The 24,142-nt window shown below is 45.2% G+C and overlaps 1 protein-coding gene and 1 long non-coding RNA gene across 11 annotated transcripts; one reads left to right on the forward strand and one right to left on the reverse strand.

Annotated features, from left to right (window-relative positions):
- The first annotated feature begins 5,496 nt into the window (after window positions 1-5,496).
- Window positions 5,497-18,499, forward strand: tmem178a (transmembrane protein 178a). Of its 10 annotated transcripts, none has more exons than XR_014892841.1 (6): window positions 5,497-6,376; window positions 9,230-9,343; window positions 10,295-10,432; window positions 16,550-16,825; window positions 17,693-17,799; window positions 17,899-18,499. XR_014892841.1 is itself a non-coding variant. In XM_085278335.1 (5 exons), the coding sequence occupies exons 1-4, from the start codon at window positions 5,878-5,880 to the stop codon at window positions 16,789-16,791; spliced, it is 993 nt and encodes a 330-aa protein (XP_085134461.1). In that variant the 5' UTR covers window positions 5,497-5,877; the 3' UTR covers window positions 16,792-16,825; window positions 17,693-18,499. The 10 variants fall into 10 exon arrangements, 2 of the variants coding, with proteins under 2 accessions (XP_085134461.1, XP_085134460.1); XR_014892838.1 differs by having other exon boundaries at window positions 5,500-6,376; window positions 16,550-17,422; XR_014892840.1 differs by having other exon boundaries at window positions 5,500-6,376; window positions 16,550-16,986.
- A 3,519-nt stretch (window positions 18,500-22,018) lies between these two features.
- Window positions 22,019-23,443, reverse strand: LOC146573458 (uncharacterized). The gene is made up of 2 exons (XR_014892945.1): window positions 23,195-23,443; window positions 22,019-22,583 (listed from the first exon to the last, which is right to left on the reverse strand). It is a non-coding gene; the product is annotated as an uncharacterized LOC146573458 (long non-coding RNA).
- Between the last annotated feature and the right edge of the window lie 699 nt (window positions 23,444-24,142).

Here is a 24,142-nt window from a genome sequence, read left to right on the forward strand (position 1 = left end):
ACTGAAGGTGAAGTTCAGTGAATGAGTCTCTGCTTGATGTAAGTTAACTGTGAGCATGAAACCACTGTGCAGCAGTCACACTGTTCTTTACTTCAAACCCATCAGTGCAGCAAACTACGTTAGCTCTGTCTTTTCTCTCTCTGTGAAATACAGCAGCTGCACCTTTAGCAGCTACACACTGTGAGACAACAGTTTGTGTGTTTGCTGATGTTTGAAATGACCTGATGCTCAAAGAGCGTTGCTGCCTTCATCTTCGCTCCTCTTCTGTAGTGCTAGCTAGATGAAGAGACCACATCTTATGAACATCTGCACTCTCTCCGGTGTTGAGCCAGAATAAAAAAATGCTGGTGGCAGCCAGTGCACCCCCACCTCCACCCCCCAGTAGACACGCCTGTGGTATCAATGTGAAGCTCCTGCATCACCTCGTTCTCAAGTGATCGCATTCACAAACTCAGTGTCCACTGTGCCCGCCCACCCAGCATCACCATGACAACGATTGCCGACGTGAATTATGATTTTACTGAATTTACTTTTACCTTTAGCCAGCAGTTTTAAATTTCCCTCAGTGTCGCCTGCTCTCCAGTAATGACACCCGTTTATGCCAATCAGAGGTCACTAAAATCAATATCGAATCGGTGTGCAACTTTGCCAAAACAATGTGGGACTCTGTAGTTTTCTCTGGTCCCTCCCCAATCACACCAGGAGTGACATGTTTAGCCGAATAATGATAATAATTGGAGGCAGCTACAGGTGTAGCCACAGCTGCTGTTGGAGTCAAATTGTTAAATGTTGTCATTGTGTTACTTAAATTTGTAAACCGTGCCTTAAACTGCACAGTTAGACGTTCTTCTGTTCCTCCCCTACACATCTATGATGCTGGCGGAAGTGATTAGCTGTAGCTGTTTAACTGCAGGCACGTTCCATGTGTGGCGTTTTTATCTTCTGAGGAATGGTCACTCCTGGCCATTTGGGGGCTCGCCTATGCTTGCATATGGTGAACCATTAAAGTTGAGCCATATACTGGAGGAGGGGAGATGACCCTTCTGTGATCAGCAGGAAGTCACACACACATACACATTATTGCACAGGCATACACGTGCTTATACGTGCACGCACATACCCCCCATAGGGGTTTTTTACAATGGTGGTTGCTTGTGTGTACTGTAACTGTTTTCAATAAAAGGCGGCAAGCGGAGGCCTAAGCCGGGGTCCACTGTTGGATTCAGACGGCTTTCTGAGACACTGACCGGGGCGATAGATCGATCGCTGATTGTCTTGTTTCCTTGCTTGTCATTAACGAGAATACGTTTCTAAACCAGCGGGGCCTGTGGAAGCACAGACCCAACAGCTGCCCTGGGGCAGACTGACAGAAGCGAGGCTGCCATATCGCGCCATCGGCCCCTCTGGCCATCACCAGTAGGCGGTAGGTGAAGTGTCTTGCCCAAGGACACAATGACCAGGACAGACAGACTTCTTAAACTGCTGGCTGTCTGAGTGGTGTCCCAGAAACGATGTGGGCTTCATAGATAATTGGCAAACCTTCTGGAGGAAACCTGGTCTTGTTAGGAGAGATGGCATCCATCCCACTTTGGATGGAGCAGCTCTCATTTCTAGAAATATGGACAAATTTATTAAACCCCCCAAAATATGACTATCCAGAGTTGGGACCAGGAAGCAGAGTTGCAGTCTTACACGCCTCTCTGCAGCTTCTCTCCTCCTGCTACCCCCCCAAAAACCCATCTCCATAGAGACTGTGTCAGCTCCCAAACAGACAAAGAACAAACTAAAAACCAGCAACAAACAACTTAAACATAAACAATCACAAAGAAAGAACAATACAGTATCCACATCTGAACCAAAGAGTAACACAGTGAAATGTGGATTATTAAATATTAGGTTTATAACACAAAATGTAAATATTATTACAACAACCGGTTGCAGCAGATGGCCCCGCCCCTCCCTGAGCCTGGTTCTGCTGGAGGTTTCTTCCTGTTAAAAAGGAGTTTTTCCTTCCCACTGTCACCAAAGTGGTGCTCATAGGGGGGTTTAGGTCTACCTTGAGGCAAGTGTTGTGATTTGGTGCTGTATAAATAAAATTAAAATTGAATTCCCCTCAAACATGTTAAACCAAAAGTAATGAGCTGGTTTTGAAAACGTCAGGAGGAGGAAGTTCAGATATTTGTTTACAAACATAAGGAGTGAAAGTCAGAGATGCTGTCAGAAAAACAAAAAACTACTCAAGTGCAGATGTCTGAAAATTCTACTTAAGTACAGTAACAAAGTATTTGTACCTGGTTACTTCCCACCTCTGATGACAGCGCGAGCAGGGTGCTGTCCCTACCCCACAACCATGAACTGGATGTATGGATTAACTACTGAAACACTGACTTTGAATGAAGACGATCAATACAGACTTTTATTGTGACAGAAAAGCAGGAAGTCAGGCTCTCCTCTCTGCTCATGGTTTTGTCAGTTTGCAGGGTGGAAGGTGACAGTGAACTGCAGGATCTGAGGACCTGACGGAGGACGGGCTGATACCGATCGATCACACCCCCTCCCCGTGACCTCCATCATGCCGCAGCTTCAGCACTTCCCCTCAGCGATGACATTCACACCTCAGAGAGTGAATCACCGCCACCGCTGCTCCACCTGAGTGTTAATTAAACTTCTGCTCACAATAATCCTCCCACGTGACATCCCCCAGCAAACCCTCCACTCTTACACTCCCCCCTCCCCCCTGAAGGTGAGGCAGGCAGCGCTCGTCCGGTCAGTCGATACGAGCTGATGGAGCTTCAAGACGTCTCGATCAATAACTTTTGATGGCGGGGAGCAGGCCAGTGGAGGTGGGGGGAAAGACTGATGCTAACAATGCTAATGAGCCACACACTCACACAGAGTGCTGGGTGGAGCTGGGGATCGTGGGAAATGGCAGGTATTGATCAGTGAGTGTTCTCGCTCTGTCAGAGAGCTGTTGCCCAGGAGCCTCTGAGCAGCTACACATCTGCAGGATTTGAACCAGCAGCCTTCCCCTCGTGTCCTCGCCACATGTGACTTGAAGAACACTGAACATGCCCATCGCTGTACCCACGACACACCTGCTGTTTCCAGCTTCTGCAGTCAGAACAACACGTTGCTACACGTTGTGCTACTTTGTGGTCTTTAATATTGGTACTTTGTTGCTGTTCCAACAGGAACTGTAATGACATCATTTCCTCCGGGCTTGATAAAGGTTTCTGATTCTGATTAAGGTTAGGGCACGACCCCTCTCGTCCAAATACGGCGAGAGTATTTGGACGAGAGTGATGTCATGGCGACAGCGTTCATCTCTTACATACAGTCAGTGACAGCCAATCACTGATGTCACAGCAAGGTGGGGGGGCTCCAGTGGGAGGCGGGAGAGGCGGGGTCGTGTTACAGGAAACAGCAGAGCCCAGCAGGGACGCTGATGAATTATTGATCACCTTAATGGACAAGTTTTCATTTTTTCTGCATCACGTCACGTTTTGACTCTGTGAGGACGAGAGCTGCAGTCACCTGAGATTTCCCATGAGGTCTCAGTCACCAGGTCGCCAAGGAGACACGCCAGCTCTCCTCCCGGCCCACTGATAATGACGAGTCAGGACATTCAAAGTTACCTTTGCTCGGAGTCTGACAGGCCAGGCCTTAAAGATCAATCACATTTATAATCAATACGTCAGAGCAGACTTTCACACCATGAAGCCACGCCCATCAGCAGACACCATCACACACTGCAGCCAAGGAGCGCTCAAAGTGTATTCTAATCACAGGTGGAATAATAATCAATGAATGAAGCTGGCAGCAGGCGTGATGGTGGAAAACCATGAGGAGCTCTCAAATCTCACAAGAAAGCCAGAGGAGAACCCTGAAGGAGTTCTCCTCTACAAGGAGCTGTGAGAAAATCTTCCCAATCAAAGGCAAGCGAAGGAACGTCACTACTGGCTAAAATCTTCTGGTTCCTCGTGGTGTAAACTGGAGCTATCATCATGTAAGGGGACTTCTATACCAGCTTTGCTCTATTCCTCTTTACCCATAAAACCCTGTCTGTAAAAGTCTTGATGCATGCTCAATATCCAGGTAAGTAAATCTCCAAAAGTTGATTCTGTTCATCTGGACGTAGCATTTTGTGGGAGAAACATTTCATCATCATCCAGGTGACGTCTTCAGTCTCAGCTGTCTGCAGGTTTCAATCTTCTAAACAGGACATTTGCACAAAGACTGAAACCAGCCCACTGAACATCCTCATCTTTCAATGATGAGGATGTTCACATCCTGGACAGGGAGGAGCACTGGTTTGAGGGCGGAGTCAAGAAGGCCATTTACATGAAAAGGGAAAGACCATCTCTGAATCGAGGAGGGGCCTAAGGGTACATCTGTCACCATCTTACAATGATGTGATTGCAGCCATTCCCCAACTCTCTGTGAGTGGGACTCATGGCCATTGATCAATGGTCATGAGAATTTGCATAATTAAGATTAAGGACCTCCCAGTCATTATGCAAATGTCCTGTTGATAAGATTGAAGACGTCACCTGATGATGACGAAACGTTTCTCCCACTGAAAACGTTCAGATGAACAGAATCAACCTTTGGAGACCTCTCTGTATGCTGATAATCTTCTTTGTTTTAGAGTGTGTTTTTGTTTTGTTGTTTTTCTCATATATAAGTATATTTACTTAGGAAAATGAAGAAAGGTTAATTGTATTTTGGTAAGTGCAAGTACTGTGTTGTTTTCTTTTTTTAATAAAAATATTTGCAAGAAAAAAAAAAGAGGACAAAGCTGCTGGAGTTTGTTTGCATCTCTCTCTCCACCCTGATCGTGCTCGGCATGTCTTCCTGTTTAGAGGTCGTTCTTCCTCCCCACTGTCACCGAGCACCGTTCACAGAAGGTATCTCTGGTACATGTGACCTCTCGTCCTTTCAGAGCGGTCTGACGCTGTGGGCGGACTCTGAACGCAGCATGGAGCCCAGCAACAGAGTTGAGGTCAGTGAACGCCTCAGGAGAAACATCCTGATCAATACCTCTGATCAGTCCGCACCCAGCTCAGCAGTCAGGCCCCTGCCGTGACGTCACACGATGCTTCCTGTCTGATTTCAATGTAAAACTCTGTACTGCGCTTCGGATCGTTTTCACTCCGTCCTAAAACATAAACCTGCTGATGCTGTTTCTATGGCAACGTTTCCGCGGCAAAGAGCGGTGTACCTGAAAGCCGCAGAAACGAGTCGATCAGGGAGGAGCTTCATGTGTTCATCATGCGTTCATGTGCGCTGAGCTGCAGGACAACAAAACCCGCAACTCTAAGCGTTTCCGGCTTGTACTTTCAAAATAAAGTTTTGGTGACAGTTTGACGTGAGTGATAGGCGTAAAGTGCAGGAGCAAATACAAGAATCGGCTGTTTTCATTCTGTTAAAACGAGCAAAATGAACTTTTGAAGGCAGAACGTTAAGCTCCTAAACCGCTGCACGCTGAAGCAGCATCACGGACAGATGAATCTTGTATTTTTATTTTTATTTTTATTCCTATTTATTCTATTTATCCCCTTCGTATATTTTATTTATATTGTCACTTTGAATATTTCTGCATGTTGCAGCAGCTGACCGTCTCAGACAAAGCTTTCCGCTGTTTAACATTTTAGCCTGGTTGTTGTTATTATTATTTTCAACATTTTCATCGTCATTATTATTATTGTCCTCCTCCTGCGGAGACAAACGTTTTATTCTGAAGGCGCTCTCCGGGGACTTCCGGTTCTGAGGGGGTTACCTGCCTCCACCTTGACGCATCTCTGACGGTCAGTCGGCATGACAACGCGCTCTCGAGGGCAAACGGGGAACGGCTGATCTGGAGGATGGCAGCAGAAGATGCCCAGTAACGGGAACAGCGGCGGGAATCGAGCGGACAGGGGCTCCGGGACCAGCCCGGTCCATGTCCCGGCCATGGAGCGAGCCCGACCGGCTACGGTGACGGTGTCCGCGGTGAGCCTCGCGCTCAGCGTGCTGTCGCTGCTGCTGCTCGTCACCGCCATCTCCACCGACCACTGGTACGAGACGGACACGCGCAGGCACAAGGAGAACTGCGACCGGCACGGCTCCGACTCCAACGACCAGAAGAACCGCGAGATGCCCATCTACCACCTACCGCTGGTGGACAGCGGGCCCCGGCACCGGGACGTGGCGCTCATGAAGCCCGTGCATGTGGGCAGCAGGGAGGAGGAGCTGCTGGAGAACTGGCGGGCCATCCTGGGGATGGGCATCCTGGAGACGGAGTGCGGCAGGCCGCTGTTCTCCACCCACTCCGGCCTGTGGAGGAAGTGCTACTTCAAGGGGCTGGACCCGGACATCGACAAGCTCATCGACCGGGGTCAGAAACACACACACACACTGCAGAATAACGGTGCAGGTTAACACACGCTAACTCATCGACTGGGTTCAGACTGCAGAAACACACACATGTTCAGTGTGTGTGTTTATATACACGGCAGCGTGTGTGTGCAGGTTAATGCGTGACAGGAGCACATTGTTAGTGATTTCATGGAGCTGAACAGAAATACACACACACACTCACACACACACACACTCACACACACACACACACACACACACTCTCACACACACACACACACACACACACACACACACTCACACACACACACACTCACACACACACACACACTGTATCTCAACGCAGACTCGCAGGTTCGTTGAAGTCTTTTAATCCTCATGGTTTCACCACACGCATGATCAATAATGACGTCATACATAAACATGGTTCTATCAGTTACCGATGGATGATTGAAGAAACGTAACCGTCCTGCTCCCTCTCTCACACACACACACACACACACACACACACACGGATGATCCGGTGTTGTTTAACACTGGATGACATCACAGCAGGTAGTAGCATAAATCACATGGTCACCATTAGTGTGAGGCTACGCCCTCTTGAACCCCGCAGTAACTGTGAGGTTCAGAGAGAGGTGCATCGTGGGACTTGTAGGGCTGCGTTTTTGTGCTGACCCAAGAGGAGCTTGGACGCCGCCGGCCCGGTTTCTGCAGAGTGTGTGTCTGCAGTCTGGCTGGCTGCCGAGCTGAGAGCTGGAGGTCACAGCGATGGCGAGCGGCGAGGAGCTGGACCGCACATCAGATCAGAGCACTCCAAATTGCATCAGCCGACATTATGTTACATATCATTACACTGCATTAGGCTGGAGCTCAGATCCAATTAGATCGATTGATACCTGCGAGGAGGGCCAGCAAAAAGCAGCAGTACTTCCTGTTTATATGGCGTCGGCATCCGTTTGCTCTAACCAATTCAATTCAGCTTTATTTATAAAGCACCAAATCACAACTGTCACCTCAAAGCACTGCAGTCATGTCTGGATCGAGTTCATCTCGGCTCAGAGCTGGCACACATCACAGGGTCCACACGGATCTTAGTCCTGGGCCAGGCTAGTCCTTATCCTAGTGAGTTCTGGTTAGTCCCTGTTAGTCCTTATCGTGGTCAGTTTGGTTAGTTCTGGTCCTCGGCTGTCCTGCTCCTGGTTAGTGTTAGTCCTAGTTAGTCCTGGTTGGCCCAGTTGGAGGATGTTGTGCATGTTGTGTAGTTGTGGATGTACACACACCGATCATGTGACGCCATGCTGATGATGTCTGGCATGTATAGAAGTCCCGCCCTCATGTAACCTGAGAGGATGTTTAATGTGGGTTTGCTACGTTTTGTCAGCTTGGGTCTGGAATAGAGCTGGGCGATATGAGATTTTTTCATATCACGATATGTTTTTTTCATTTCAGGCGATAACGATATCTATCACGATATAAGCCAAATAACTATATTTGTAAGATTTAAATGTGCCGTTGCTCACAAGTAAAATGTGAAATAATCAGCAGCTTGTTTTTATTTAAATATTTATTTCCCATAATAAGTTCAACAGGGTAGATGTACTTAAGGAACATGAGACTTTTTCAGATAAATAAAGGCAAATATTGCAAACTACACAAAAGGCAGCCGCTAAAGCGTTTAAGTTTCAAAATAGGGCAAATGAAACAGACTAAATTGTCAATTCCACTTAGAAACAAAATATTAATTCTAAAAATAAATCTTAGTTTGTTTTACAGAAGATCAGACAAAACTGACTAACTTTTGTCAATATCAAATAAACTGAGAACTAAAAGGAAATTCTCAATCTCTCCTTGTTGTATAGCTGAGCTTTTCAAACAGTTTTAACAGTTACTTTAGTCTGACAAAAGCCGAATGATGAATCAGCGCTTCCAGTCAGAGACTGAGGCTACGTCCACACGTACACGGGTATTTTTGAAAACGGAGATTTTCCGTTTTCGTTTTAAAAAATAATCCCGTCCACACATAAAGGCAGAAATGAAGGAAAACGCTGCTATGAACATGCCAAAGCAGCAGGTGGAGCTAGATTCCTAACCGTGCAGAAATGTTGGCCAATCAGAAGTCTAGAAGCCTCGGTGGGAAAAAGTAAACAAAGCTGGGGCACAGAAGCAGAACCGAGTCGTATGTGTGGAGGGACAGTAACTGTGTGTATATGTAAGCATTTAAACACTGCAGAGAGTAGAATTAACAATATTGTAGAAATTCATTTCACCGAAACAATAACGTGGCGCACAGTGTGACGCGTGCACCAGTTTACTGTATTTCCAGACTTGCTTTCGGCACATTTACAGTGCACGCTACTCTGTTTTTTGTCAGACTTGAAATAGCCGAAATACCTTCACACTACGGAACTTCTATGGCTCTTCCGTTCGACAATCTCTCCGGCATTGGAACCATCATCTGTTTTCTCTTCGGTCACGCTCGGTTGATTTTTCTAGTCGGCACACTCATTTCCTCCATTACCCGCTGGCTCCATTACCCGCTGGCTGCTTCCCAAACAAACACACGTGCGGCTTGGCACTTGTGCTGTACGTAACAGGTCACGCGACGTGACGCTGCGGCTGTGATTGGTTCGGCTCTGCGCTACTTAATTTGGATTGGCTGACCTTTTTTTTTTTTTTTTTTTGAGGACAAGAGCGGCGAGGTCTATCGCGATAGCTTAATTTCTCTATCGAGTAAAAGTTATATCGCGATACATATCGTTATCGTTCTATCGCCCAGCTCTAGTCTGGAAACAGCAGGTGTGGTGATGCTATCAGCTCAGGTACATCAGTACGTGAATCTTAAAGGTGTCTCACCTGTGTGACTTTGCAGGCATTGCAGATCGCTGCACCGCCGTCAAGTATCACTTTTCTCAGCCAATCAGACTGAGGAACATCCCCTTGAACCTGACCAGGACCATCCAGCAGGACGAGTGGCACCTGCTGCGTGAGTACACACACACACACACACACACACACACACACACACACAGCAGTAATCACTAACAATGATTATATGACCACATCAGAGTCTTAGTCGCGTCTCCACACGGAGCGTCTGTGTGACAAGCTTCAGTCTGTGTGTGTGTCTGTATGTGTGTGTGTGTGTGTGTGTGTGTGTCTGTGTGTGTGTGTGTGTGTGTCTGTGTGTGTGTGTGTGTGTGTCTGTGTGTGTGTCTGTGTGTGTGTGTGTGTGTGTCTGTGTGTGTGTGTGTGTGTGTGTGTGTGTGTGTGTCTGTGTGTGTGTGTGTGTGTGTCTGTGTGTGTCTGTGTGTGTGTCTGTGTGTGTGTGTGTGTGTGTCTGTGTGTGTGTGTCTGTGTGTGTGTGTGTGTGTGTGTCTGTGTGTGTTCCCTCAGTGTGGCGTTCAGGGTCAGTCGGTGTTTCTCAGACTGTGGGTGTTTTCACACCTGTGCAGGTGACCCTAAGAGCAGTCAGCTGTGTGTGTTTCAGTCTCACAGAAGAAGAAGAAGAAGTGATCCTCCGCTTCCTGCCGGGCACATGCTTGCGACCTTGGACGCTGCGTCACACGACCGCTCAGCGAGGTTGCTATGATTGGACGCTCGGCTCTCTTTACACCAACGCTCTGTGTGCTTGGAGTTGCCTCAGCACCAATCACATCACAGGATTTTACCTCTGTGACATCACCGAGCGCGTCAGCGCCCTGTTCACTGCTCACGTCCCTGATTATAGATTATAGATCACTCTCCATCTTTGAACTCTTCCTGTAATTGGCTTGTGTTCTCGCCGCCAACCTCACTGCCAGTCACTGTTGCCACGGAAACACACCATCAGTTTTATGTAACAGTACCAAGGAGTGGTTACCACGGCAATGTTTTGTGTTCCTTCATTTCCTGCACTGATCACTGTGTGCGTGCGTGCGTGTGTGTGCGTCCACAGACCTGCGGCGCATCACGGCAGGCTTCCTGGGCATGGCGGCGGCCGTCCTGCTGTGCGGGAGCATTGTGGCGTCGGTGGGCTTCTTCTGGGAGGAGAGCCTGACGCAGCACGTCTCTGGGCTGCTCTTCCTCATGGCAGGTAACTCACCTGCTCTGTGCAGCAGCCCAGTGTCTCCCCCTGCTGGTCGCAGCTGAGGTTCACAGCGAGTACTGTCTTCATCTGACCATAGAAAGCGTCTTCAGGCAGCTGTGGTGATTTGGCACTTTATAAATAGAATTGTGCCGACAAAAAAAATCACCAGAGAGATTTGAGTGGGCTCGGCTATCAGAGCATCAACGTGAAATCATTTAGAAAGATTCAAGTAAAAGGTGATGTGTTTGTTTCCATGGCAGTGTACAGCGCCACACTGTAACGTTTCAGTGTGGTGTGCATACTCCTGCCATATAAACTTCTAAACCTACGAGTGCAGACTGGTAAACCTTATTAACCTGCCTGCCCTGAGTAATGACTTACATTTGCTTAGTGACGAAACCCAAGGATGTTTACAAAGACTGTAAATAAACAAAAGAAGGCTAGAGGTGGACGGTTTTGTTGAGGTGAGTTTTGACAAGGTTACTGATGGACTCCAGTGATGGAGTAAAGCTCAGGGTGCAGCAAGTCAGACTCGGGCATTTATAAATGAGAATGAGGATCATCAGGAATCCGTGGAGATGAGGGTGGGGGTGACGTGTCCCCAGAGCTCAGTGCATACTGGAGCCTCTCCAAACCCAAACAGGACCCACTGCAGTAATCCAGCCATGTGGTGAGCTGTGTTGGCCAAGTTACTTTGAAAAAATAATTAATTATAGTTACTAGTTACCAGAGATGGGCAGTAACGCGTTACTGTAATCTGATTACTTTTTTCAAGTAACGAGTAAAGTAAGGGATTACTATTGCAAAAACGGTAATTAGATTACCGTTACTTTCCCGTAGGAACGCTGCGTTACTAAAACCGTGATTTTTTGCGAGAATGTCTCATGACAGTGACGTAAGCGAGTGCGACGTTAGTGACAACAGCTGTGTGCAGATCAACAGTGGATCACATATCGATTGTGGGAGAGAGTATGAGCGTGCAGCGTTTAAAGCGTGGAAGTACTGACCTTACTTTGAGTTTGATTCCATAAAAAGTGACAAAAACATTAGTGTCCGCTGTGCGTGGGAAGAAAACTTCTTTTTACAGCGAAAAAACCCCTAAACTTCCAACAAGCACCGAGTAGCTACGACGTAATGGGAAACTCACAGAGAAACTCGTGGATTCTTCCACTGACCGCGGCACACCTGCACCAGGGTAAACCTCCGCCTGCCCCACTCCTGCTTTACAGGTGAAAATAGAGCAACAGGACCGCTGAGTCTTTGACTTTATTTATTTTCTGCTGTGTTTTACTTGCATCTATTTGAAAGACTGAGTGTAAACACACAAAATATTTTATTTTATGTGCTGGAATGTGCAGAAAATAGGTTTAAATGTTAAACTAATTTATTCAAGTCAGAGAATGTTGCAGATAATTAAATTTTTGCTTGATGCATAAAGTTAAAAGATTAAAACTAATAAAACAAGTTTTAAAAAGAGACTTTTCCATTTGATTACATTTTGTATGATGGATTATGTAGAAAAAGTAGAATTGGGCTGAAAGATCTATCGCTTTATCACCTCTTCAGGTTGTAAATCGTGTTTTTAAAAAGTAACTAAGTAATTAATTACTTTTGAAAATAAGTAATCAGTAAAGTAACGGGATTACTTTTTTGGGGAAGTAATCAGTAATTAGTTACTGATTACTTTTTTCAAGTAACTTGACCAACACTGCTAGTTACTTCTTTAAAAAAGTAACTGAGTTAGTAACTGAGTTACAAGATTCTAAAAGTAATTAATTACTTGAAAAGTAACTATTCCGTTACTTTAAAAAAATATTTAACCCTCTGGGGTCCAGGGTGTAATCAGCCATTTTAACCACTTTTGACGTCTAAAATCAGACTCAAAAAACATCAAATTCGAGTAGAAAAGTTTTTTACTGTAACAACCACAAACATTTTCTTGAATCATATTTCATAACTTTAAATGCAAATAGAAATGGTCAATTTTAAAATCATATGCACAAGTTTGCAAACAAAGTTATTTGCAGCTATTTACCTTGATTTTTTAAATAACCATTTCAAACTATTTACAGAACAATCAGCTGTTCTTCAATAAGGTGCCACAAATTATTTGTGCCACTGCAAATATTTCTGTCCACTATAAAGGAAACATCACAGCCTGATGCCTGCAGGTCTGACAGCAGCAGGTGTATCACTCCTGTTTCTACCTGGAGACAGCAGCCGCCTCATTGTTCTGACACACAAAACTATCCACAACACTACACACTAACTACACAAGACAACACATTAACTACACACTCCAAACACGCTAAACGTCACAAATCTCTCAGATCTCAAAACTCGCTTTCTCTCTCTCTCTGTTGTGACAGTGATGTACAGTCTTGTTGGTATATGTATGATCTCTATACATTTTACATCAAATAAAAACTTTGGTTGTAAGATTCAGGTCATCATTTATTAAAAGTGAGACATTTTAAATGAGAATAAGTTTACCAGCTGTCAGCTACATAGAAAAGGATCCTGGTGTTATTTGTCTCTCAGAAACAGTTCATAACTTCAACTCATCCATGTCACCTAAAAGGTAAACCTGTTTCTCCATCACCTGTTCAGCTCTGATGGTTCAGTAAGGACGTCTCCTGGTTTCATCTTCATGTTTCCCTCTCACCACATATCCAAACCGACATCATGACCAGCAGCTTTACAGCTGTGGCTCCAGCAAACATCAGCTGATACTAGAAAGTAATATTAAATAAATTCTAACAACAGCTGATCAAGCTTAAACGTGCTGCTGTTGTTTAGCACGACATCCGCTGGTTTCTTCTTTCTGGCGCAAAGTGAGCGATAAACAAACAAGAGAGAAAAGCCGATCAGCTGATCATTGATCAGTTTCATGATTGAAGTAGCAACAGGAGAGAGAGGGGAGAGACTGAGAAAAGAAGAGGCAGCTGTGCAGCAAACACAGAATAACTCCAGCTTTGTGTCTTTTTCATTGTAGCTGAAGTCCGGCACAAACTGTGTTTCTTTTCAGCTCAATACCAAACGCGTAATATTTTCTCTGAATGCGAGACAATTCCGTTTGTACGGGACGGTTGGAAACTCTAATAACTAACATTATGAATAAAATAAAGTTCACTATCAGTAACATCAAAGCTCCCACCCAGCTGTATAAACACTCCGTCATGCTAGCTAGTACGCAGTACGAGTTATTGTAACTGACTGTAAAAAGTCAGCATAACTAAAATAAACTAAACTTGGTTTATATCTGACCCAGATTGACTGCAGGTCATAACTTCTTACCTGAAGGTTTGATCAGGTTGATCAGTGGTTGTTGATCAATAGTCATGAGAATTTGCATAATTAAGATTAAGGAACTGACCTCCCAGCCCATTGTTCCTTGAGTGGCTGGTTTCAGTCATTATGCAAATGTAAGCTTGGGGAAACCTGCAGTCAGCTGAGACTGAAGAAGTCACCAGGATGATGATGAAACGTTTCTCCCACAAAATGCTGGTCTACGTCCATGTTCTAATTGACAAGTGACTGTGGGGGGAGCAGGGTGGAGGGTTTGTATCATCAGCATAGAAAAGCAAGCAGAGACCTGGAGGCAGATGATCTGACCAAGGAGGGGCGAATAGGTGGTGCAGTAAAGGGGTCCGAGCACAGGACCCTGGGGCACACCGTGGTTACCTGGAGCTGAGGTGGAGCCGGAGTCTGCCACGGTAATGAACTGTGTTCTGTTGGGGACCGGGAGAGTGCGGTACCAGTGACGCCAAGATAGTTGGTGAGGGGTGGCGTTGTTTTAATTCGGAGTAAGCTGTTAAAAGAAGGACAGCACGTTTCTACATCAGGGAATAAAGTTAGTGAAAGATTCATTTGCAGATGTGGTGACAGCTCTCCAGTGAGACATTAAAGTTGAATAAAACAAGCTCAGAAACAAGTGAAACACTGAAATAAATAACACTGAATAACGGCTTACCTTTACCCGAAAGTGAACAGACTCACCTTAACAGGGATGTTTCTCACGGTATCTCCTGTTTCTAATACTGAGGCACTGACACTGAGGAAGGCTCCCTCTCTGCTCTTTGAGCCGTTTCCGGGCCCAAAGTCAAACGATCACTGCAGCATCACTGAGAGTTAAAAACTGTCTAAATTATTTCATCTTTAATAAAATGATCAGCGTTGCTGCTTTACCAGGTGTAACAATTAGGTTTAACATCCATGAAAACAGAATTTATGAAATTTAACAGAGTTAGAAGTTAGCAGGAAGTTAGCTCGCTAGCTTCCACCTCAACATGATATAGCATGTTCTGACTGAGAGATTTCTGAAACAGATTCAAACGTACAGCTCTGCTATCACTTCCAACATAAATGAAGACAGAAAACTAAACAGCAGTGACGTTTGTAGGGTTACTGAAGTTTGGCTAGCTGCTATATAATGATGTGCTACGTGATTGCTAGCAACACAGCTATGTTAGCATAACATAACGTTAACTTTTATCGAGTGGAAAAAAGTTAACGTGAGGGTTCCCGATGGTTAGGGACAAATGCAACACATGGCAGGATGCTGTGAAACAGCGGTCCCCAACCCTTTCTGTGCCACAGACGGTTTAATGTCCGACACTATTTTCATGGACCGGCCTTTAAGGTGTGGCGGGTAAATACAACAAAATAAAATGAAACGACAAAGACACAAACTGTGGTATTTTGTAAGAATAACAATAAACGTGAATTCACTGTGTAATTGTTTAACTTTATTAGCTGCGCCCTCCTGAAATGTGCCAACAACCTTGAGAGTAACATCCACCTCTCTTTATGCTCTCTGTTTGCTTTGGTAACATGTACATATTTCTTTCAAAATAAGACACACGACTACAACACGGGAAAAGACCCAGGGAAACCAAATTAACGATAGCAACCCTGAAAACCATAAATTTCACACCCGAGCCTCAACTCTCGCGCCCCAGTACCAAACGGGGCCTGGGGGTTGGGGACCACTGCTGTAAACGGACCAAACTTCAGGCAGGAGAACAACTGAGATAATCCATCCACAATGTGAGGTTAATATACTGCTGCATGTGCTGGGCTGTAGTTACATCGGAAGGTTTTTATTACTGTGCTTTAAAATGAACAATTCAATTCAATTTTATTTATATAGCACCAAATCACAACATAAGTCGCCTCAAGGCGCTTCATAGATACAGAGAAAAACCCAACAATCATATGACCCCCTATGAGAAAGCACTTTGGCAACAGTGGGAAGGAAAAACTCCCACAGAGGTTAATAACAGATATGATTCAATGCAGAGAGGTGTGTTAATACATAGTGAGTGAGAAAGGTGACTGGAAAGGAAAAACTCAATGCATCATGGGAATCCCCGGCAGCCTACGTCTATTGCAGCATAACTAAGGGAGGATTCAGGGTCACCTGGTCCAGCCCTAACTATATGCTTTAGCAAAGAGGAAAGTTTGAAGCCTGATCTTGAAAGTAGAGATAGTGTCTGTCTCCTGAATCCAAACTGGAAGCTGGTTCCACAGAAGAGGGGCCTGAAAACTGAAGGCTCTGCCTCCCATTCTACTTTTAAATACTCTAGGAACAACAAGTAGGCCTGCAGAGCGAGAGCGAAGTGCTCTAATAGGGTGATATGGTACTACAAGGTCATTAAGATAAGATGGGGCCTGATTATTTAAGACCTTGTATGTGAGGAGCAGGATTTAACAGGAAGCCAAAACAGGAGAAATATGCTCTCTCTTTCTAGTCCCTGTCAGGACTCTTGCTGCAGCATTTTGGATCAGCTGAAGGCTTTTCAGTGAGTTTTTTGGACATCCTGATAACAATGAATTACAGTGGTGATAAAAACAGAGAGAGGCCGACAGGGATGTTTTTAGGGGTTTATTGAGATTAAATAGAACAAGATACAAAACATGTTAAAAACACAACAGCCTTAGTAAACACAGACTAGTTCGGACCTGGAGGCAGGATTCATACGTCATCACTTATAGACCAGGTTGTGTTGACAGTCAGAGGGTTCATATTTTACCTGTTGGTAATGCACCTGCAGGTCTCAGCCAATTACAGCCAGCACAGGTTCAGGTGTCAGTCTGATCTGGTCTCTGATTCGTTCTCAGGGATCTTCTGCACCATCTCCCTGTGCACGTATGCAGCCAGCGTGACCTATGACCTCTCCAGAAACCCGCCCTTCATCTACGGCCTGCCGGCTGACGTGGATCACGGTTATGGCTGGTCCATCTGCTGCGCCTGGGCCAGTCTGGGTCTCACTGTAGCGTCTGGCTGCCTCGGCACCACCTTCCCCTTCCTGAGCCGGGCCGGAGCACTGCGGTCCAAAACCGCCCATGAGTCCTCCGTCTGAGGCGAGGAAGAGGATGATTCTCGGACGACAAAAGGTGTATTTTTGGCCGGTTCCGTAATAGGAGGGGCCTCGGACTGCAGACGGAGCTGCGCACCTGTTCGTGCTCCTGATTTGGACCCAGCTCAGGTCACCTCAGCGTGCACTCTGAGCCTCGCCTGGTTCCTGTGATCCATCTCTGCAGCGGTGTGGCCAAAGGTACCATCAGTGATCAAGTTAATAAAAGATAAATTAGCTGTTGGTCAATCAGGTGAGTCATCTGTACTTACCTGACATCAAACATGTAAAGCCCAGTTGAGAGTCAGACAGGTGGCCAGGTCTCAGCAGCCGTCTGTCAGTCAGCTCTGACTCACCGTTTTCTTTCTGCTGTCCCATCGTCCAATCAGAAGCTTCATCGGTGTGAAGGTCACCTGAACTGAGGCAGGTCACAAAGCTGCTGCAGCTGGGTCCCCATCAGGAGCAATAACAGGAAACACACACACACACACACACACACACACAGGTGTGCGCTGGGATCCAAACCTGCTGCAGGTGTGATCTTCATGGAGCCTTCCCATGCGGATGTTTCGGAGCGCTGTGCTCCGATCAGTCAGTTGGGCGGAGCTTCAGGTGCACGCAAGCGCTCTGAGCTCAGGTGAGTGTTATCCAGTCATGCGGGGTTCACACGTTGCTTAGGCATTTGATGTTCGGGTGTGGCCTTCTTAGTGATGACAGCCAATTACAGACAAGCAAAGCTGATTGTTCTTGTTCAGCTTGGATCCACAAGCCAGTTCAAAACGTGATAGGTGTGAATCCCGCCTGATGGATCAGAGTCTGAGCTGCAGAGCGTCACGTGACCAGGTGGCGTGCTGCAGGTTTGGATGGCGGCGGCCGCTCACAGATGTGTATATAAATGTGCTTTCAGCTGCGAGCTGAGCCACAGACTGAACCCTTTACTCTGCGACGCTGAGCAGGTGCTGCTCGCTGACTTCAGGCTTCCCGCAGGAGGGAACGCACTGACAGATGATCCAGGTATCAGTGCTGCCGCTCTGTTATCAAACAAAGGAGTTGACCTTTAACCTCTGACACCGACTCCTCTGTAAACAGGGTATGACACCATTTATGTTTAAGCTTTTTCAGGTATCAGCCTCTGAGACTCTGCATCAGCCTATCGGAAGCCCCGATGCCTTCTCGTGACCCCCCTGTACGAGCAGAATCGGACGTTTGAAGTTCAGGTTCTGAGCTTTCAAAAACATCTGGAATTACAAACATTCATCCACCAGCTGCAGACACCAAACTGAGAATGTCCACAGCATCCTTCCCATCATCAGGAGGAGGGCTGATGATCAGCGTGAGGAGGAGTATCAGGGGGACGGACCCATCGAGGTCTTTAGGCTCCTGAGGGAGAATGACGGTGGATGAAATGTTTGTATGCGGCTCAAAGTCAGAACTTTATTTAATTTCAAGCCGACACGCAGAGTGAAACGGTGACTCACCATCACTATCGACCTTTAACCTGTAGATTCCACACTGAAAGCTCCCATGTTCCTCCTGATACCCCATCATAGCTCCACTGTCCCCTCATGGAACCTTTGCTGCCCCCTGCTGGACACAGCTGTAAATACATGGTGTAAACATGATGGGACTCGTCACCTGTAGCTGCTCCTGTGGAAGATCTGTCAGCATTTGTTGGATGTATTTATATCTGAGAATTAAATATTTGTTAAATGTGTGTGAGGCGTGTTATTGTGGTTCTGATAACATCACATAATGAAGAGGCGCAGGCTTCACTGAGCACATCAGGGCAGCACAACTCACGTGGACTGGATCCAGTTACCAGGTGAGTTAGAAGGTACCCGGTGGAGACAGTCACATGTGCTGCTGCTCAGAAAAGTCTGTCATTCCCCTGTAACATGAACCGTGTGACCCGGGTAGTTGGAAGAGCTGATGTTCTCACGTGTACAGGTTTCTTATTTTCTAAAAGGTACCTGACCCAGCCTGGCCCTGAGCGAATCTAAATGTTTGTCACTGAAGAACATTTCAATAAAGTTTCTTCCAGCACCATCAGATGCTATGAAGCAGTTCAGCACAACTCGGAGGGAAACGGTGACTTGTGACCATGAAGAAGAACCACTGAAACCCAGAAACAGGAGCTCAAACCATGAGGGAGACGTATGTCTGTGAAGGTTCTCAGTCATCCAGGTCATTGCAGTCGAAGGAGCTTGGAAAGAAAAGCGTCTGGACTTCTTTAAGTTGCTTGAAGACGTTTCACCTCCATTCATCGGCGAGACCAAACAGCCACTTCACAAGCGCATGGCACAACATAGAAGAGCCACCTCCACGGGACAAGACTCAGCAGTCCATCTGCATCTAAAGGTCAAAGGTCACTCTTTCAAGGATGCCAATGTTCACATTTTGGACAGAGAGGACAGATGTTTTGAAAGAGGAGTGAAAGAAGCCATCTATGTCCACTGTGAGTGACCATCTTTGAACAGAGGCGGGGCTTACGACACCAACTCTCTGCCATCTATAATCCAGTTTTGAGATCCTTCCCAGACGCCTTAACGCCCACTCACATCCTGGGCCATCTGACCTCAGGAAATCACACGATAGGTTTCACAATGAGCTCCCCCAAAACCCTGGCTGATTGGGACCCACACCCGTTTTTATACCTTGGCTCATGTGATTAGAGGATCATCAGGGGGTCCTTTTGTCCCTCTGTGGGGGGAAACTCCCACTGGGTTTAAATCTGGGACTCTCCACCATTTGACTCTTAGAACAGAAGAAGCTTCTCGGCTGAGAGGTGAAACGTCTTCAAGCAACTTAAAGAAGTCCAGACGCTTTTCTTTCCAAGCTCCGTCGAACATGAAGGTGACAAAACTAAAGAATCAGGAAACTGGAGAGAGGTCTGAGAGCTCTGAGTCTGCCCAGAACGCTTATAAGAACAAGGTGCGCCATCACAGAGATGTTAACATTGTTTAAATATGCAGGGACTCGGCTGCTTATTATCACAATGACAAAGAGACTGTGCTTAGAGTGACCATCTTCAGTTTATGTTGAAAACTTCATTAAAAGTTCCCTAAAATCTTCAGCAGCCTCTCAGAAAACATGAGAGCCTTTATTTCCACTCAGCTCTTTGGGGGTCAGCACAGTCCCTGTTCCGTCCTCTTCTGGCTTCACTGGGGTGGCTGTGGCTCAGGTGGTAGAGCAGGTCACCTGCTAATCTGGAAGGTGGGTGGGTATCAGATGTCAGGTATCCTTGGATGAGATACTGACCTGAAGTCACTCAAATGAATGTGTGCGAATGTCAGATAGAAAGAGCACAGAAAAAAGTGCTTGTGTGAAGAATGAGGCAAGCTGTGTGAAGTGCTTTGAGTGCTCAGACTAGAAAAGCACCATATAAGAACCAGTCCATTTACTGTTCCAGTGAGAGCAGCCTTAAGCTCAAAGCTATTTTGAAAACCCACCACTCCTTTACAGCTGCCTGTGGACGCCAAAGGGTTAAAATATCCCCATTTATTGTCTAAATCCAGCCATCCAGTCAGATCATGGTAGCAGTAGGTTAAACAGCTATTCCAGAAACCAAGGTGTTGCCGGGTTAGATAATATATAATCTCTCCATCAGGTTATGGGTGCAGCTCAGTGCTGCCGGTGAAACAGAGAGATCTTTGGATCTGTGGAAAATATTAGTGTGTATCAGGAAGTCAGAACAGTCATTGCTGTAAATGATCCTGAGGTCCTGATTCATCTTCCAGTTGGTCGACATTTCTGTTTCCACGGGGCTGATGGTTGTGTGAGTCTTTGTGCAGCAGGGGCTAGCTCGTTTTATGTCTGATACACACATATCTAAAAATGATTTTTAAGATTAGATAACATAGATTAGTCCCACATGTGGGAAATGTGTTTGTTACAGCAGTGGACAGTGCAAAGTTGCATAGAAAAATTAGAAAAAAAACACTGGAATAATATATCTATGAGATACTGTACACAATAGAATAAAATAAAAATAAAATACTCTATACAATCGAATAAAATAGAATACAAATGCTATATACAACTGAGTATAATACAATGATGCCAAAAAGAGTATTGCACATAGTGTTATTGCACATGTGTGGATGTGTTTGATCAAGTCTTTGTTGTGGAGTCTGACAGCAGTGGGGAGGAAAGACCTGTGGGACCGAGAGATTTTCTTTTGTACATTAAGATTTTGTGTACTTTTTGATATTTTGGTGTTATTTTTTGTTTTGTATTTATTTATTCTTTGATAAATTTTGAATATTTTTGTTTCATATTTCATTTTTTTTGTTGAATTTGGAATCTTGTTAGTTATAGGGCTTTGGAGCGTGATGTCACGGGGGGTGGGCGTGGAAAGGATTTTGGCCCGATCCGCCATTTTGGGGGTCTAGCGCAAGTGAAAAGGGAGCGAAGTCACACACAACAGCCACGGTTCGTATTTGCTGTGTGGTCGGCTGCAATGTTCGATCACACGACCGGCAAGAGAATAAGGTTGAAAATGGTTTATCTTTTCATTCTTTCCCAACCTGGAAGCAACATGAGCAGCTCGTGTATCGATGTTACCAAACGAAGGCGTCCAGCCTGGATAGCAGCTGTGAGACGAGCTGACGTGCAGTTCTCTTCCATCTCCAAATATCTGTTGGTGCTCCAGACATTTTCATTCCGGTAAGTTCTAAATATGTTCATATCACTCTTTATAGCCTATTAGTTTTATTTTCTATGCGCTCTGAGCTCATAGCAAATTAGAACAAACATCCTACTGAGTGATTTTGCAGAACTACCTTCTATCTATAGAGTTGCTAATTATTTGGCATTATTGCAGCAAACCAGCCCATGAAATGGATGAAACATCGTGACTGGGTTCCAGCGCTACACGAGGGACCTGCTGCAAACATACCACCATGCCAATCAGATTACTTCTTCCATGTGAGGGTGAAGAGGTGACCCTCCTGGATAAGATGGTGAAGGTTTGCTGTGTTTGGTGAACAGTGTGATAATAAAACCAGAGAAGAATGAAACCTGCTCCTGTTAAATATTCTTAAGTCTTGTGCTGTTAAAATCGCTGTATTTTTTCAAAAGATACAGTAAATAATGTTAGTAGTGGGTGATGTCATGTAAACACTCATGATTTTGTGTAAACATTTTGTCATTTGTAAACTATAAATGACATCATCATTGCAACTGATGTGATGTTCTATAAAGTGGTTTTAATAAAAAAAAAAAGAGGCAAAAATTAGTTTGTTTCTTTATTCAACTTTTGAACAGTGGGACTCAGTCAGTATATATTCAGTAAATGCAAATTATTTACACGGCAGTGCACTACAGGCATAAATCTAGACCCCTAGATAAAACATTATGGGTCATTCCCACAACCCACAGCTTTACTGTGTTCCAGCAAAGTATCCAATAGCAGTGACAACTCCTCCACAGTAGCAGGTGGGATTTTTCTGTTTTGAGGACAGCTCCTTTTCCCCGTCACTACAGATGGTCTGTTTAGGTTTTGATCAAGAGCCTTTTTTTTGGGCAGCTGAAGAGGAGAAGTCTATCTTATGGCCAACCTCTGGCTGTATCTTGGTCACATTACCCAGCAAAACCCAGAATGCAGGTTCATCTGTAACAGTCCTTGTGCCACGGATCAACACTGTTGCTTCTACATTAAACAGAAGAGCAGCGACATGGCTGCAGGTCTCTGCGACTCCGGCCATACAGGTGCAGTGGGCGGCTTCAACCTTCCCTGTGATGCTCACGGTGACCCATCGCTGCAATGCTGGTTCATTCAGTCTTTGAGAGTGCAGGACCTGAAACACACACAGACAAAGTTCATTTAAAGACAAGAACTATGAGCCAAGGCCGACGTAAATGTGTTTTATCTACTTTATCATAAATGTAACAAAGTGTTTAGAAAGTTAGCACATACATGTCATTTTTCATTTCTTTATGTGTCCATCTATAGAACGCTGCATGTTATAGTGTAAATCTGCCTGCAGAAAATGAACCTAAAGTATGTACCGGTAATGCAAGGATGTCATCACTGTAGAGATGGAGAAAGCATAAAGTGACAATTATGAATCACTTAATATGATAAGGAGATTCTGCAGGTCATTGATCAATATATAAAATTAAAATAAATTGTATTTTTAGTTACACAAGATACAAACATGGAAGCAAGATGTTTAATTAGGATTATTTATAATAAATATGAATAAATTAGTGCAATTTCTTTAACCATAAAGAATAACAATCCTTCAGGACAGTGTCACATCAATGCACTGAACTCACTGTTATCCCTCTAACAGCCTCCACATGTTCTCACTGTAATTTCCCCTCATGAATGAATTTATGCTGCACTAATCTGAATGTTTGCAGGGAAATCAAACGCATTTCACTCGCAGTACTCGAGCTGACTTACCTTTGCTTGAATGACGACTTGTACGTGCTGACTCCACAGACAAGGTACGAAAATATGTCAGGCTACGTCAGTAGCGGTTGGTCTTCAGGGTTTCTACTCCACGGCCGTATTTCATACGGGTCCACATTTCCAATGCACGCTATTTTCTGCAAGTACCGCCGCTTCGCCTCTGGATGAAATCGGTCTCTATACAGTTCATTCTCTTTTGAGCTGCTTTTAAGCATCTTTCTTGTAGTCGTTGTTCCAACACAGTGTGTTGTGTTTGATTCGTAGACCCCGAAAATGGCGCTGCGCTCCCATAATGCATTGCGGCGTGACGTCAACTCCAAAGCCCTATTTTTAGTCCTCACTTGTCGACATGGCGGGGGAGGCACCAAGATGGCGGCTTGAACAGTCGTGTTTTTTCAGGAGCTCCGAAAGACCGCAAAATTTACTAAGTAACTTTATTCTCTTTCCACTCGAACTATAACTATGGATGCCCAAAAGGTTATTAAGAATGCAAAGCTGCAATTTGTGCCGTCAAACCCCATTGTTAAGACGTCGTCGCATGCTAAAGTCAGTGACCATGGCTATGCTAGCACTGAAGCTGCCAACGTGGGCCTAAACAAGCGAGAACGGGGAACAGACTCGGCGCCGCCAACTCCTTCAAAACAACCGCCAGAGGAGAAAAGAACACAATCTTCAGAGAAGGAAGATGATATCTCCAATAAAACTATTTTTGAAGCCATTATGGGACTTGACAAAAAATTTGAAGCACAACTGGAGGATATCAAGGAACAAAACAAACAAAGTGCAGCTATGGTTGCCAGCTTGGCTAAGGCTGTAGAGTTTAATGCTGCAGAGATAGTTGATTGCAAACTGAAAGTTGTTAAACTGGCAAATGCGAATGAACAGCTGCTTAAAGAAAATGAAGACTTGAAAAGAAGAGTGAGAGAACAAGAGCGCTAC

The sequence above is a fragment of the Mchenga conophoros genome, linkage group LG6, assembly GCF_057382185.1.
Source record: "Mchenga conophoros isolate Kocher_MC1m ecotype Shallow Benthic linkage group LG6, M_conophoros_male_GT1.1, whole genome shotgun sequence".
NCBI classification, from domain to species: Eukaryota; Metazoa; Chordata; class Actinopteri; order Cichliformes; family Cichlidae; genus Mchenga; species Mchenga conophoros.

Bases quoted from the DNA above. Each gene is read 5' to 3' on its own strand.
- tmem178a (XM_085278335.1), top strand. From the start codon at position 5,878: ATGCCCAGTAACGGGAACAGCGGCGGGAATCGAGCGGACAGGGGCTCC. The intron at 6,377-9,229 runs GTCAGAAACACA...GTGACTTTGCAG, and splicing joins CGACAAGCTCATCGACCGGG to GCATTGCAGATCGCTGCACC. The intron at 10,433-16,549 runs GTAACTCACCTG...ATTCGTTCTCAG, and splicing joins GCTGCTCTTCCTCATGGCAG to GGATCTTCTGCACCATCTCC.